This window comes from Mirounga leonina, unplaced genomic scaffold (assembly GCF_011800145.1).
Source record: "Mirounga leonina isolate KUSES-001 unplaced genomic scaffold, KU_Mleo_1.0 Mir_175, whole genome shotgun sequence".
NCBI classification, from domain to species: Eukaryota; Metazoa; Chordata; class Mammalia; order Carnivora; family Phocidae; genus Mirounga; species Mirounga leonina.
Genome location: NW_023270453.1, coordinates 30,488,530 through 30,504,022, shown reverse-complemented (window position 1 = coordinate 30,504,022; position 15,493 = coordinate 30,488,530). Strand labels below are relative to the sequence as shown.

The 15,493-nt window shown below is 48.7% G+C and overlaps 1 protein-coding gene across 4 annotated transcripts in view; it reads left to right on the top strand.

Annotated features, from left to right (window-relative positions):
- TXNDC11 (thioredoxin domain containing 11) overlaps positions 1–15,493 on the top strand; it is a 59,196-nt gene that overhangs the window by 41,854 nt on the left and 1,849 nt on the right. For all 4 annotated transcript variants that reach the window (XM_035022286.1, XM_035022287.1, XM_035022285.1 and 1 more), the window contains 5 exons: positions 118–318; positions 5,314–6,106; positions 8,468–8,610; positions 9,124–9,233; positions 12,557–12,637. In XM_035022286.1, the coding sequence (XP_034878177.1) occupies positions 118–318; positions 5,314–6,106; positions 8,468–8,610; positions 9,124–9,233; positions 12,557–12,637 (1,328 nt within the window). The remainder of the gene's footprint in view (positions 1–117; positions 319–5,313; positions 6,107–8,467; positions 8,611–9,123; positions 9,234–12,556; positions 12,638–15,493) is intronic.

The window sequence follows — 15,493 nt, the reverse complement described above, 5'->3', positions numbered from 1 at the left end:
AGGAGCAGGGGCAGGTCACGTCCCTGAGTCGTCTTGTCTGCAGCTGGGCAGTGGTGGGGTGGTCGGGGCCTCCTGAGCCTGCCCTGCCTTCAGCCTTCCCTGTGTTGTCCTTCGCAGGTCTTCCGCAGGGAGGCTGTCAACTACACGGCAGAGAACATCCATAAGTGGGCCTTAGAGAATCGAGAGGCGCTGCTGCGATGGCTGCGGCCGCACGGCGGCAAGAGCCTCCTGCTGAACAATGAGCTCAAGAAGGGGCCGGCGCTTCTTGTATTTCTCCCTTTTAATCCTTTAGCCGAAAGCCACCCTTTAATAGATGAGGTAAGAGTCATAATGTTAAAAGGTATCTCCTAGGGACCAGGAAAGCCTCGTGAACTTGGACGTCTCGCTCCCGGTTCACGGTGATTTCCGCCGGGAGCCAAGAGCCCGCCAGCAGCGGCCGCTGCATTTCTGCACCGTTACTCCTTCGTCCCGTAAGTGGGCAGGAGAGTGGGTGCCGGGGGTAGGACCCACCGCGGCCTCTCTGGCCACGTTGACGGACAGCTGCTCGAGTCTGGGGGAATCGGCGAGAACAGGCCTGTCCGAGCTGCGCCTCCCCAGGGTGGGACCAGATGTCCCCCGTCCCGCCATGGCCCACTGCGGGAGTGGCGTAGAGGGGCTGGACTGTGGCACGGGCAGGGTGCGGGGTGGCCTCGGGGGTGGCCATTGTGGGGGGGTTGGGTCTGACCACCAGCCCTGGCCGACCTCAACCTGGCAGCCGGGAGCGGCAGTGGTGATGCTGGGCTCCCCTGTTTCTCTAAGCCTTTCTTGTGAAGATAAGCAGAGCGGTTTCCAGAGGCGGACGCTGTCAGGAGTCTGCCCCTCCCTCTGCTTTTCCTGTTTCGGCTGGTGCACTCACGCTCTCTGGGTGGGAGTTGATTTTATACATGGATCATTTGGAGGCACTTAGAGAGAGTAATAACAATTACAGAGAGCGCCTGGGATTGCTAAATTGGATTTACTGGGGGGTTTATTTTTTCCTTCCCTCAAGGATCCCTTAATTGGCCAAAACCAATTTCAGACCGCCAGTGTACCACTGGCCAGGCTAACCAGACACTGCCTCTCCCCGAGCCCCTCCGCGTGAGCCTGATGGTCTGCCTGGAGGCGGCAGGGAGACGGGCCTCTTGCCCAGCCAGACCCCTGACTTTGCTATTCTGGAGCCTTATTGTGAGAGTTGTTACCCCCGCTGCTACTCTGGCTTCAAGGAAGAAACGAGAGAAATGAAATAGCTTTGTTTCTTCTCCTCTGATTAGGGAGGACTTGAAGTAATAAGACTTATTTTCTTGAGAAAATCTTCACTACACGGATAGTTTATGAACTGACACTCTCCCAAATTACTAGGCCTTTACTACATCTACTATTAAGAGCCATAAGGCTCTTTGTAGGAAAGGTGGGGTTTTTAACCACGGCATTAGCTATGGTTTGGGATTTTTACTTTGACTTCTAAAATTTCTTTGTGGAGAATTCTATCTTGTCTGATTTGGGCAAGTAAGTGTCCTGGGTGGGGTAGTGTTTTGTAACTGGAGCCGGTCCTCTGTTCAGGGGGTCGTGGTTGGATTTAGGCCCCTGGTGGGAGGACGCTAGCTTTCCTGCCTTTTTCCCTGGCTCAGCGTTTCCCTTCTCTCCCCTGACTCCTCCATCTATGGCCAGGCCTTCTTTTTTTTTTTTTTTTTAAATCTCTTTGTTCCTGTGGCTCTTTCCTCAGAGCTCAGGGTGTCCCTGCAAGGTGAGTGGATTCCCCAACCTCAGTGTATGGTTGAGATTGTTGATAACCAAATGGCATCTCAGCGGTATTATGGCTTCCTTATTAGCCAAGTAAAGTGTTCTGTGCAGTACGTTTCCCTCTTCATTTTAGGTCAGTTTAGCAAATGTTTATGGAGCACTGTGTCAGGGAGCCGTGGGGGAGAAAGATGGAGAAGACGCAGCCTTACCCTCATGGTCTCAGAGGCTTGTCCAGTAGGGGCAGGAGGAGCTTGCTTTTAATTAATTCAGGGCGGAGGAAGGTCAGCCCCAGGCCCGGCTCAGGAGGAACTGGAGGAGAGAGGGCTCTGTGCCAGGAAGCTGAGGCTGTGGGTGGGGCAGGGATGGGGGACAGACTTTTAGGGTGGCCGGGATGTGGATGCGCTGAAGGAAGCGTAAGGGAAGGCGCAGCCTGAGCAGAGGCACGGTGGTGGGGAGGTTGCTGCGGGTTCAGTGTTAGCAAGTAGTGCGGGTTGTGTGGCCCCCGGAGGGGCTGCCTGGAGAAGTCCCAGGTGGAAAGCCTGAAGAGGAGAGGCCGTTGGGTGCGACTTCGAGGACTCCAGGGTTCAGCGTGGCCAGCACAGTGTCACTGACAAAGGAGAGATGTCCGCAGAGTGGTGTTCCCATGATTCGCATTTTCCAGGCAGCAGTGTTCCAGGAGTGTGGGAAGTAGTAAAGTCCGGAGCTTGGGTGCTGGTGGGGACGGGAAGTGGGGTATGTGAGCAGGGGTGAGGAAGCCGTCGGAGTTGGGTCGGGGGAGCAGCATACTTGGACATTCCCAGGCTGAGTTCTAAGCTCATCAGCTCCTCAAGCGCAGGAGAGTTTAAGCCTTAAGCCTTTTACCCATGCCCACCTCGAGGCCCAGTTGGGCAGGCGGTTGAGGACGCTTACGTTGTGGAGAGAGGTCAGTGTCCCGTGAGGGTAGTAGCGTCGGGGCTTGCCGGGCAGCGGGTTTTGAGGCAGCCATAGTGGGGAGTGTGGTGGGTGGCACACAAGAGGACGGCCATATGCTGGCTCCCTTGTGAGCCCCGGTCCGGGGCCAGCAGCTGCCGACACACGCGCATCCCCCCCAGCACCCTCACGGGAGAGCACAGCATCAGGCTGCTGGCCCCCTGAGTCTCTGCAGAGGGTCCTGGAGAGGTCATAGGACGTCCCAGCTGCTCAGAAGACATGCTCCCTGCAGCCAGCAAAGAGTCCGTGTGCCTCGTTTCCGCTTTCACAGCGCCGCTCTGACACGTTCAGTGTGTGAGCCTCACGAGCAAGGTCATGGTTATCTTGTTCTGGCTTAAACATTTGTCTGATTAAAGAAAATGGAAGAAAGCATTTACAGCACAAATAGTTGAAGTTATTTGCCAGATTTTCCTCATTAGTTCATGTGAAATTAAGTATGACCTCAAGCATTTCACATGTAAAGATGGAACTGGACTTGCATTGTCAAAACTGCCCCAGGTGTGAAAGGAATGTGAAAGTGAAAACCAGTTCAATTTATAGGAGAAAAATAAGAATTCCTCTCTTTTTTAAGAGCATTACTCTATACAAAATATTTTCTTCAATTAAAAATATCCTTTACGTGGTGCTTTGCTTATGAGCAGTGTTGTGAAAAGAGATGAGGAGAGAAAACCCTTTAAGGACCCCTGCTGTCCTTAGTATACTCCTCCTTGGGCTTCTTGTAAAAGATTGCAGTAAATACTTCAATTTCTGTGGGGTTTTGGGGGGGGATGGGCAGGGGGCACGGGTGGGAATGGTAATCCATTGTGTGTTTGGGTGCAGAGCAGTGCCCGGATGGGGCCAGAGGGCAGCTGGGCTCCTGTGGATCGCACGGGCCTGACCTTATTAGTGGGCTGTGCTGTCAGAGCCTTTTCCAGAGAGGGCCGAGACGCTTTATGTGGGGGGAGAAAAGGAAACACTGGTTTATCATCTGAAGTGATGTTTTCTTATGCCCGAGAACTATTCAGTTTATATTTCTGTACAGATGCATATGTCTTGAATTAACACCCTCTATAAATACCGTATATAAAATTTGGAGTTTTTCTGAAATTGGAAAAGTACTCACTAAGTGGCTTTACACACAGACACACTTGAATGAAACAAAATCCCGAGTGACTTAACACCTTTTAACTAACTGGCAAGATTTGATCCAAGTGAGCACGTGATTCTATTTTAGACAATAGGTGGAGTAAATGCCTTTGGATTGTAATGACTTGCTTGTTTTTCTTATGAACCTGGGGTGGGTAGTGAAAGGTATTCAGTTTGGAGATAGTCTTAGAATGAAATGTAAATCTAATCGGGCTAATACTGATCTGAGGGTAAAGTGGTTAATCTCCCCAGGAAGTGGGAGTGTGTATGTTACCCCGAGATGCCATTCATTCACCAGATCTTCTTGTGCATTTGTTCTGTGCCTGGCTGTGGGGAGAACAGGAGAAATCAAACAGGGTTTCTACCTGTGAGGGTCCATAAGCTTGTGGGGAGGAGGGGCATCTGAGCAGACACTTGTGAGACTCTGTGGGAAGGACTTTGGGGTCCCGAAGAGGCAGAGCCAAACTCCCAGGTGAGGTGGCGCAGGCGGCGTTAGCTTTACTGAAGCAGCCACCCTGCTATTGGGCCTTGGGGACAGTATTGAGGTTTGTTGGATGGAGGAGGTCCTGGCCAGGCCTGCTCTAAAGAGGGTGGGGTGACCCTGGAAAGGCAAATGCAGGCCAGACTGTGTTAGGTTTTATCCTCCAGGTAGTAGGGAGCCATCGAATGTCATTTGGCAGAAGAGTGCTGTGCTTAGGGTGGTAATTTTAAAATTAATAGTGACAGTGTGGAGGCCGAGTGAGGCAGGGGAGAACATGTGGTGGTGGTCTGTGACGACTGAGGGCCTGAATCGAGGCCGTGGCCATGGGGACACAAAGGATGGGGACGGCTTTGTAGCTGAAGTCAGAGGTGGCGGGGCTTGAGGCTCGTGCGGACGCAGAGGGGAAGTTGGGGCTCGAGGGATCACCATTCCCACTTTGTAATGCTGTTTTCCCAGAGAGGGCAGCACAGGGTGGGGAGGAGGTTATGGGGGAAGACAGGATGGATAAGTATGGTTTGGAACAGGTTGAATTTGTAGCCTCCTGTGAGGTGTGAATTTATTTGGAAACAGGTATGCCGTGAAATACTGTGATCCACTCATGAGGTGTTTGGGACATTTTTAGACTGTTAGCAAAGGTGAAGAAGACATCATACGTATGGAAGAGTGGCCCCTCAGCTTAGAGGTATGTTGCAGAGGGGGAGCTTGGCTCTTGTCGTGTGGTGGATGGAGACGTCTGCCTCTAAGACCCCTTCCTGCTCCCCACAGTTGGCTCACTGTTAATAGAGTGACATGTTCTGAAAGGTAATCCAGGCCTCTTCATTCATAGCTTTGGGGTAATGCTTTCCTGTTTGATGGAGTGAGCGGAAGAGCCGGCCCGGGCTCCTGGTGAATCGGACTAGGATGCTTCCCGGGCCCGATGGCTGCGGGCTCCCTCCCTCCGCCATCGCCGTGCCTCTCATGAGCTCCACCCTGTGTTTCAGATCACCGAAGTGGCCTTGGAGTACAACAACTGTCACGGGGACCAGGTGGTAGAGCGGCTCCTTCAGCACCTGCGGCGAGTGGACACCCCGGTGTTCAGGCCTCTGGTGCCTGAGCCCCCCGCGCAGCTGCCGGAGCCGCCACTGATCACGGCGTCCCCCTGCTGCAACACCGTGGTGCTGCCCCAGTGGCACTCTGTCTCCAGGACGCACAACGTCTGTGAGCTGTGTGTCAACCAGAGCGCGGGGGGCGTCAGGCCGAGCTCGGTCGGCATGCCGCAGTGCAGCTTTTTTGAGATGGCGGCAGCTTTGGATTCTTTCTACCTCAAGGAGCAGACCTTTTATCATGTGGCGTCGGACAGCATAGAATGCAGCAATTTTCTGAGTTTCTACAGCCCCTTCAGCTACTACACTGCATGTTGCAGGACCATAAACAGGGCCGTGACGGGCTTCATTGATTCTGGACAAGGTGTCTTTGAAACCCCGACCATCGCGTTTTCTTCCCTCGAGAAGAAATGTGAGGCTGATCCCCCAGGCTCCGTTCCTCACATTGAGGAGAACAGGTATCTCTTTCCTGAAGTGGACGTGAGTAGCACAAACTTCACAGGCCTGAGCTGCAGAACCAACAAGACCCTGAACATCTACCTTTTGGATTCAAATTTATTTTGGTTGTATGCAGAGAGGCTGGGGGCTCCGAGCGCCACTCGGGTGAAGGAATTTGCCACAATTGTTGATGTGAAAGAAGAGTCTCACTATATCTTGGATCCAAAACAAGCTCTTATGAAGTTCACCCTAGGTACTGTGGGCAGTTTCCTTCCCCAACATAAAAAAGTATTGCTTAATTTAATACCGGTAACTATTATCCAGGGATCTCAGTACATTTGGTCATGGGGGGATGTCAGTTCTGTAGCTCACTTGAAATCTTTAGACTGCAGTTGGTCATCATTTTAAAAGAAGCTAATTTTGTCTAATAAAGGGAACAGAAACTTCCTAACTCCAGATTTTGGATAAGTTTGTCTTGTAGTCCCTGGGGGGTTGGGGGGGATAGGAGTCCAGTGTTCCAGACTGGCAGTGCCTGTCCCGTTTCTGAGTTGCAGTGAGCTGCATGGGGTGGGCAGGAAAGGCAATGGGGTGGCGACCCATTGTGCTACGAGCATCCCGGGAGGCTGATGAATGGGACCCCTGCAGCAGTGCCACTCCAAAGGAGCTTAAACAGGAAGCAGTGAAACGTAGAACCACCTGTCCTCCCTTTGGTCTCACAGGTTTGGATGTGCAAGTATCAAGGCCACCAGACCTAATTTGTTCTTTTGCTGTTTATACCTCCTTGAGAGATGCTGCTCTGATCTTCTGTGTCTCGATTGTAACAAACAAGCGTCAAGGGCAACAAACAAGTGTCCTGTTGCAGACCAGCAAAAACCCACTTTGGGGGTGGGGAGCCCCGTGATGGGAAAACATCCGCGAGCTTGCTGTTGGGGCTTGGCAGCAGCAGTGAACTAACCCACGCTGTCCTGTTCCCAGGACTTTGCTGACATCCTTGATGTCCACACAAGGAAGTGAGAATTCAAAAGCCGTGTTAGTTCAGCCTCAGTGGAAACACGGGGAAAGTCATTGTTTGCCAAATGGAGACAGGAGGAATTTGGTAGGGAGAGAAACCTTTTACTTCCAAGTTTTAGAGAATATGAAAGCAAGAGTGAAATTTATTTATTAGAGAGAGAACGAAAGAGAGCAGGAGCCCGGGGGGTGGGGGTGGGGAATGGGAGAAGCAGGCTCCCTGCTGAGCAGGGATCCTGACACAGGGCTTGGTCCCAGGACCCTGAGATCATGACCTGAGCGGAGGGCAAACGCTTAACCAACTGAGCCACCCAGGCACCTCCTGAGTTTTCTTAAAGTGAAACAAGCCTGTGTTTTTAGAGTGTTTATTAGACTTCATAATTCTGTTCAGTAATACTTGCCATTCAGTGAGCTCATAATGGTGTTCAATTTGAGTTCAAGGGTCATCTGAAAGAAGCCTTCTTCAGATTTCTTTTTTTTTTTTTTTTTAAGATTTTATTTATTTGAGAGAGAGAATGAGATAGAGAGCATGAGAGGGGGGAGGATCAGAGGGAGAAGCAGACTCCCTGCTGAGCAGGGAGCCCTATGCGGGACTCGATCCCGGGACTCCAGGATCATGACCTGAGCCGAAGGCAGTCACTTAACCAACTGAGCCACCCAGGCGCCCCCTTCAGATTTCTTTTGATCTTCTGTATCTACTCTGAAACATAAGTCTAGCTCAGTTTTTCTTTGTCCTGTAGTTGGTGACATTTGTAAGGGTCCTCGTGAAAAAAGGCCTGTGTGTCGCTGGTTTGCAGAGTTGACTCTTCATTCAGCTTCTCCGGGCCAGTTTAGGGATTTAGGTTTCGTTCACATGAGGGAATTTTTGGTTTTATGTTTCAGAAACCTAGCCAAGTAAGTAACTCACATGCAAGACAATGACCTCTCTTTAGTATGCACATGACACCCTTCACTCCTCCTCCCTCTGCGGAACACATCACTATTGGACCTCAAAATGGAGAGTTAGAAGTAGGAGAAAGAAGGGAGAACACAGCAGATCAGTCCTGCTTCTGACAGACAACCAAGCAATCTGAGGACACTGGAGTTTATGGGAAGGGAAAAGCTGTCAGTTCAAGTTAGGTTTTCAGATTGCTTGTGGGTTTTATTTATAGGTTTTCCCACTAAATATGATTGAGTTTATTTTTCCTAAACTTTCAAAAAGGAAACTTGAAGAACTCAAATAAACATGAGGAACACCTGTCCGCTCACGGCAGCTTGTGTAGTAGCTGTCTTTGTAGTGATGTTTAGAGGTCTTGCGATCGTAGGTTGAAATCTCTTAAAGATTGTGGCATGATGATCTGTGCAGTCTCGGGTGTCTCTTTGTGGACTGATCCTGTTAGAAAAAAAGGAGAATTCCTAGTCTGTAAATACTAGAGCATCTGACATTGTGCGGCATTTTGTTACCTAAATCCCCGCCTGGTGCATTCAGGGTTTTGCCTGTAGGTGAAGTGTTAAAAATGCAAGCCTGTGAAGCCAGCCCATTTTTTTTAAATGTAGAGTTTAAAGTAGGCCAGCTACTCTCCCAGTACTTAGCGAAGAGCTGATCTCATTTTCTCTTTATTTTTAGAGTCTTTTATTCAAAACTTCAGCGTTCTCTACAGTCCCCTGAAAAGGCATCTCATTGGAAGTGACTCTGCCCAGTACCCTTCTCAGCATCTAATCACTGAAGTAACAACTGATACCTTTTGGGAAGTGGTCCTTCAAAAACAGGTATGGAATCATGAGAGAGGCAGAAATCATGCCATCTCTCCCTACTAAAATAATCCCCAGAGCTGCAGTTGTTGGGGTGAGCATTCAGGTTTGATGTGCAGATTAATCACATGGCAGTCTTCTTGCACAGCATGCATGAGTTACATGCTGGTTTTCTAACTGCAAAAAGTCCTTAAAGAAAGCACATAATGAGGCACCTGGGTGGCTCAGATGGTTGGGCGTCTGCCTTCGGCTCGGGTCACCAAGCCCCACATCGGGCTCCCTGCTTGGAGGGAAGCCTGCTTCTCCCTCTCCTCCTGCTCCCCCTGCTTGTGCTCTCTCGCTCTCTCTGTCAAATAAAATCTTAAAAAACAAAACAAAACAAAAAAACACATAATTGGAAAGATCTAAAAATAAAATTTTTCATCATGGGTGCATAAGCAACATTTCTTGAATGCCTGCTGGGTTCTAAGCACAATGAGGATGTGAGCCCATTTCCTAGGCGCCAGTAACAGCCGTCTTCCCTTCCCCCAGGACGTTTTGCTGCTGTATTACGCACAGTGGTGTGGCTTCTGTCCATCCCTCAATCATATCTTTATCCAGCTAGCTCGCCTCCTGCCGACGGATACATTCACTGTGGCAAGGTAAGGGAGCCTGCGGCACTTTGGGCCTGTGCCTGTCTTCCCTCCTTACGGCTTAGCCATATGGTTTGCAAGGGTCTGCCCATTGTTCGTTAACCTTGGGTAAGACTTGGTGTGATTTAATTGTCAGTTTAAAGCCATGAGCAAAACCTCACCGAAACTGAAGTTTTCCTGATGATTTCTGAATGTTCCTTCCATGGTGTCGAGTATGTTTAGCCCTGATTGAATTCATGGAAGGGTGAGTGGGGGAGCAGTGCTGACCTGGTTGCTAGGACAACCCTTGGATTGGCCAACTCTCCGGAATACCATGGGAAGGGTGCCCACGGACTTCCATGGTGCTGGGGCCTTGGCCCAGTGAAAGGGGACAGGTCCCCAGTGTGCCTCCAACTGGCCCTGGGACCTGGAGCAAATCTCTCCACCAGGTTTAGTTTCCCTTCTCACTCCTAAAATTAGGAGGAAGAATTGGTTGATAACTATGTGTTCTAGTTTTGTGATTCCTTGGGTAACCAGACGTGGCCTCTGTAGTAAGCAAAACAATTTTTAAATCATTGTTTTGTAAAAAACAAGCCTCAAATAAAGAGTTTTTGGAAAAGGTACTAAGCTGTTTGGGCTGGGGGGGCGTTGTTTAGACTTCAGCCTTCCAGATAGAATTAAATATAGAAGATTAAATCATAGGAAAAAATAGCAGAACGTAGAGTATTGGGTTTTGCTAGTTCCTTCGAGAGATGGAAACTTTCCAAGGTGAAGCAGTTACAAAAAATAATTAAAGATAAACAGATTCCACTAGAAAAGGGCTCAGTGAGAGAAGTGAGGAAGGCAGGCTTTAAAAAAAGGACAGTAGCTGTATTTTACAGCATCTGTATTTCACCCACTGGATCTGGTCTAAGTGATGATTAGAGCCAAATTTGAGGAGTTACTGTGCCATGAGATTTTTCTTCATACATGTTATCTGCCCTGCTCGTTGGAACACTCAGTGAAGCAGGTCTTAGGATCTCTTTTTACTGAGGAGGAAACTGAGTCACAGAGAGGGTAGGTAACTTGCCCAGAGTCACACTGCCTGTAAGTGAGGGACCAGGACCCAGAATCAGGTGTTCATACTCCAGACCCTGAGAAAGAACAAAGGCTTAAGGAACTGCCAAGAGGAGAATGTGGTCTGTCCGCATGGGGGAATGTTCTTCAGCCTCAAAAAGGAGGGACATTCTGACACCTGCTACAACATGGATGAACCTTGAGGACTCAGTGCTAAATGAAGTACAAAGATACAAAAGGACACGGGATGCCTGGGTGGCCCAGTCGGTTAAGCGTCTGCCTTTGGCTCAGGTCATGATCTCAGGGCTTGGGATCCAGCCCTATTCAGTGCTCCCTGCTCAGTGGGTAGTCTGCTTCTCCCCCTGCCCCTCCCTGCCCCTGCTTGTGCTCACACTCTCTCTCTCTCAAATAAACAAATAAAATCTTAAAAAAAAAAAAAAAAAGGACACATACTGTGTGATTGCAGGGATGTGAGGCACCCAGAGGAGTCAGATTCACAGAGACAGAAAGTAGATGGTGGGTGCGGGGGAGTGGGGAGCTGTTGAATGGATAGAAGGTCTCCGTTTTGCAGGATGAAGAAATGGTTGGGGAGTTGGGTGGTGGTGATGGCTGCACCCCATTATGAGTGCACTTATCACTGCTGAGCTCTGCGCTCAGAAATGGTCGGGCTGGGACATTTTATGTGTGTTCTACCACACTGAAAAACCAGCCCGGGGGCAGGGGAGACACAGCCGGGAGGGACTCCTGGGTGAAGAAAAGACTTGAGTAGGTTTTTCCTGGAGGAGGAGAGTATAAATAAACAAGTATGGAGATTACAGTCTAATAAGTATAAAATAATAACAAAGTGTCATTTACACTTACTAACAGATGCTTTTAAGTGACAGCATCTTGTGTTGATAAAGTGAAGTTGGCACAGTCAGACCTAGCTCATGAATTGGGCGTAACCGTTTTGGTAAGCGTGTTAGCAGCATTTGTAAGAAAGCACAAAAATAGTTAACATTTTTGCCCCAGTTAATTTCACTTTGGGGAATTAAGGAACTAGGGCTTGGAGAGGAGCGTGACACTGTGGCATGGTTTATGTCCAACAGGAGAGCCATAGCTAAGTCAGTTGTGGCTGGGAGTTTGATGGGATTTTGACCCATTTATTAGAGCAATGCTTTTCATAAAATTAATTGAAAAGAATCGCATATGAGATGTACAAGTGCTGCTCTTTACAATGTAGAGGCATATACACCAAGCCCGAATGAGAATCCCAGAAAGAAGGTCCTGATTAGCCCAGTGGAATTCTGAGCGGATGTTTACGATGATGTTTTTCTTTCAAATTTAAATTTTTGTTTTTGAAGTAAAACTCAGAAGAAAAGTATTTGATGATAGACTAAAGCGTTCAATGCCACTTGTTTAAAAAACGGAACTCTGATGTTTTAGGCAGGCTGTCCCAGGCAGAGGGAGGAGTGCTGTTTTGTTCAGTTGTTTGAAACCATTATAATTTGGTCATCCTTCTGGACAAATGCATGGTACTGATTCACTCCCACCCCCCATTATACTTTCTGGAAACTTCTGTCAAGTTAGTGATACAAAAAATTGCCATCTTTTGTATGCATTGTTTGTGATGATTGACATCGGAGCCTCCTGGCCAAGTGGCCCTCCATGGTCTGCTCCCTCCTTCTAGGATGTTTTTTGTTTGTTTCTGCACCACCTGAGTGATCCCTGCGGGCTGGGGTTGGGGGCTGCTGCCTCCTTCAATAGTAATAAAGCACAGGGTGGGTAATTGAACACAGGTGTCATTTTTTGTCATCTTCTGCATTAGAAAATTAATCTAAAATCTGCTAAAAAATACAGGTTTGTGGCCTCCCTCCAGATTTACAAAATATAAATATAAAATAGAATGTAGCTTTCTTATGTCTTCAGAGGCTTGATGTATTTTGCACAGTGATTTCCTTTTTCCAGAGCCGATGGAGGGATTAAAGTACTTGACCAGATCCCGTCAGGTGGGTGGACTGCTCCCAAGGTGTCAGTGAGGTGGTTTTTTTGTTTTGTTTTGTTTTGTTTTGGAAAGCTCATTTTTACTCTGAGGACATGTCCCTTCCGCTCCGTAAGTGAGGTGGAAAGTTACATATTCTGGAAGCATCAGCTCTTCTTGCCTGAGTTGCAGCCGGCTTGCACTGGCACTGACTATGAGGGGCTGGTCAGTGTGGCCACAGCAAATGTTCCAGGCTCTTCTGTTACTGGAGAAGCTTCTTTCAGGGTGGAGTGTCTTGGGCTGATCTTTCACTTTTTCTCATCTTTCCCTTTGCCAGGATTGATGTGTCTCAGAATGACCTTCCTTGGGAATTTATGGTCGACCGTCTTCCCACTGTCTTATTTTTTCCCTGCAACAGGTAAAGCTGAATTTTTTCAATATTTGGGCGGATGGGATTCTTTTGCTGAAAATGAAATGGGTTTAAGGCACTTCAGAGAAGTGAAATGCAAATCATTAGCTATTACTAAACTATTATGAATAAAATACATTGTTCAAAAAATGTGCCATTAGGGACCAAGGGTAAAAGGGCTTTGGCATCACGAGGTCAGATGTGGTTTTGGTGAGAACTTTCCCCTCCCAGAGTGTGTGTTCTCACGAACGTGAATGTGGCCATCAGGACTCGTTTGCCTTCTTGGCCTTATGAGCGTACTACAGTGGATGGAAAGCAAAGAGCCACATTCACGTGGGGCAGGATGGTCGCTCATTGTTGAGCCCCCGGACGTCAGGCCCTGCTTGCCCCAGGCTTTCACGTGTGTCATTTTCCATCGGGTCCTGCTGATGAGCACCTTGTCCCTCTTGTGCAAGTTGGAAATGGAGACTCTCCTCCCCACTGCACCCCATTCCTGGGATTCAAGGAGCCTTCTCCCCAGGTGTGCAGACTTCTGTGAACGTCTGCCCTGGGGCTGTCACCTTGAATGTCTTCACATTTGTCTAAGCGGACTCCCAAATTCAGTGATGACAGCAACTACCCTGAAAGCCCAATAGACAGGGGTGGGACATAAGCAAAGCCTAACTTGGCAATTAGTAAATGTTAGATGCGGATGTTTTGCTAAAAAGGAAATTAACTCTTGGCCTTTGAAAGCCTGATAAACCAGATGTTCTGCCCTGTTTTAAAAAAATATTCCCTTTTGTTTATAAAAGAATGGGTCCTCAGGGACCAGTCACCCGGCTCTGACAGTATCTTTCCAGGGGGAAGCATTTGCAGGATTATTTTAGTGAGGTTCCTAAGTCATACATGTGATGTCTCCTGTTCTCATCTCCTGCACTCACTTCTACTGTTCATTGTAGCCACTGCCATACTTTCTGTTTCTCCAGGAGCATGCTTCCTTCCTAGAGATTGAATCATTTCCTTGTTTTTTCCTCTTTATCTCAAGGAATTTTTGCTGGAATACTTCCTGGGGTAGTAGGGTCCTGTCACATCACACACTAAAAACAGAGTGTGACTCATCCTGTTCTGTTAACTGTCGTGATGAACCTTTTCCTTCTAAGAAGCATTTAAAGTGCCACACAGTCAAGGGATCCTGGGCACTAACACTCGCAATTTCATCTGTGTGGGATGGAGGTCGGGCATGAAATCTAATGAAGCCTGGTTTTGGAATTTCAAACATAGTCTGGGAAAGTGGTAAAGTCATAACACCCAGCACGTGCCTTTGCATGGAGACATTCTCAGCAACTAGAATGCAGGAGTATGTATTGAGAGAGAGCAAGAGAGAGAGACAGAGAATCGTGTGTTTGGGAGACTGAGTCAGGCTGTGTGGGGGGCCGAGCTTTCATCGGGAAGCCACCTGATGTCACTGTGGGGATGCGTGTTGGTGTTCCCTGCAGCCCCTCCCCATTAAAAAGTCAAGAAGGTAAATATTGGATATGAGAAGAGAGTCCAGCTCTTTGTTAGTACGCAGAGCTTGGGAAACCAAAGCCTTACTGCTCAGGAATGGAATTTTTCTTATTTCCTAAAAACAAAGAGTATTCAGCAATGAAGTAAGCTCCTCGTCAGCTGGTTCAAGTTGAGTGTTCGGCATAATGGGCCAGAAGGTGTCATGGGCAGGAGCTGACCGCTTGCAAGAGAGGAAATGAAAAAGGTCTTTTTCACAATGCATATGCTTATGTTATTTTTAGTGAAGAGAATATATGGGTTTTGATAAAAGAGAAGTTTGCATGTGCACTAGGTTCAAATGTGTGCAGCAAGTAGGAGAAATGTCAAGATGTTGACAGTTCTTTTGGAGGAGGATTACAGGTGATGTGAGGGCTGCAGCTGGTTTGCTTTGCAGCTGGTCCCCAGTGAGCACGTGTTTTATAGTCATGGAAGAGAGAAGCCACATGGGATGGCTGTGCCCCTCCTGCCCCTGCAGGTCCGGCTCTCCTGTGCAGGGACGTCTTGCAGCCGCTCTGCTCACACCGCTCTGTGTGACGTTGCGGAAGTCAGGTGCTCTGGCCGGGCCTGGCTGAGGATGTCCCGGGGGTGCGGTGGATTACTGTAGTGTGGGCCCTGGGAAGGGAGCAGCCCGCCTGCCCCCACTCTCCTACCCCCTTCTTTGGAGTAGAGGCCTTATATCCTGTTCCTCATGTTTTCATCTAGCCGTTTAGGTGCTAGAGGTGCATGAACACACTCCTAGCGGATTGAGAGTGGACTCACACCGTGGGGCCTTTTACGACTCCACTTCCAAAATGATTCCTTTGTGGAAGTTTGTTCACACCTCGTGTCCTTGCCACTCCTAGAAAGTTGGAAAGCCGTTCAGCACATGGGTTCGGTGGATTCACAGAGATTGCTCCAGGGACTGGACTCCAGAATAGTGTGCTGACAGGTGTCATTCTCAGTCCTGCAAATGTCTCCACACACACTAAGGCACCTCGGCAGCTCTCTCCTGGGGATTCAGCTCCTCTGTCCTGTGAGACCAGGTTTGCGCTGCACGGCTCAGGGGCGGAGCCAGCCTCCACTTGTCCGCTCGTCCACTCGTCGTCGTTCCTCACCTGCACCTCATAGGGACCTGGGGGTTTTCAGTCATCCGTTGAAAGGCTGGGAGTCCCCAACTCGAAGGAAGCTTCTCTCTGTGAAGAAAACCATGCTTTAAGGGAGGGTGTGGTTATATACTTACTCCACATATTTGACTAGTCCATGTATCTGAAAGTCTCCGTAAATGTATAAAACAGGGCATGTGTGATTTTAATTTCCCTGTGATTCTTATTTCATTGGGAAAGAGCTATCCATCAGCAGAAC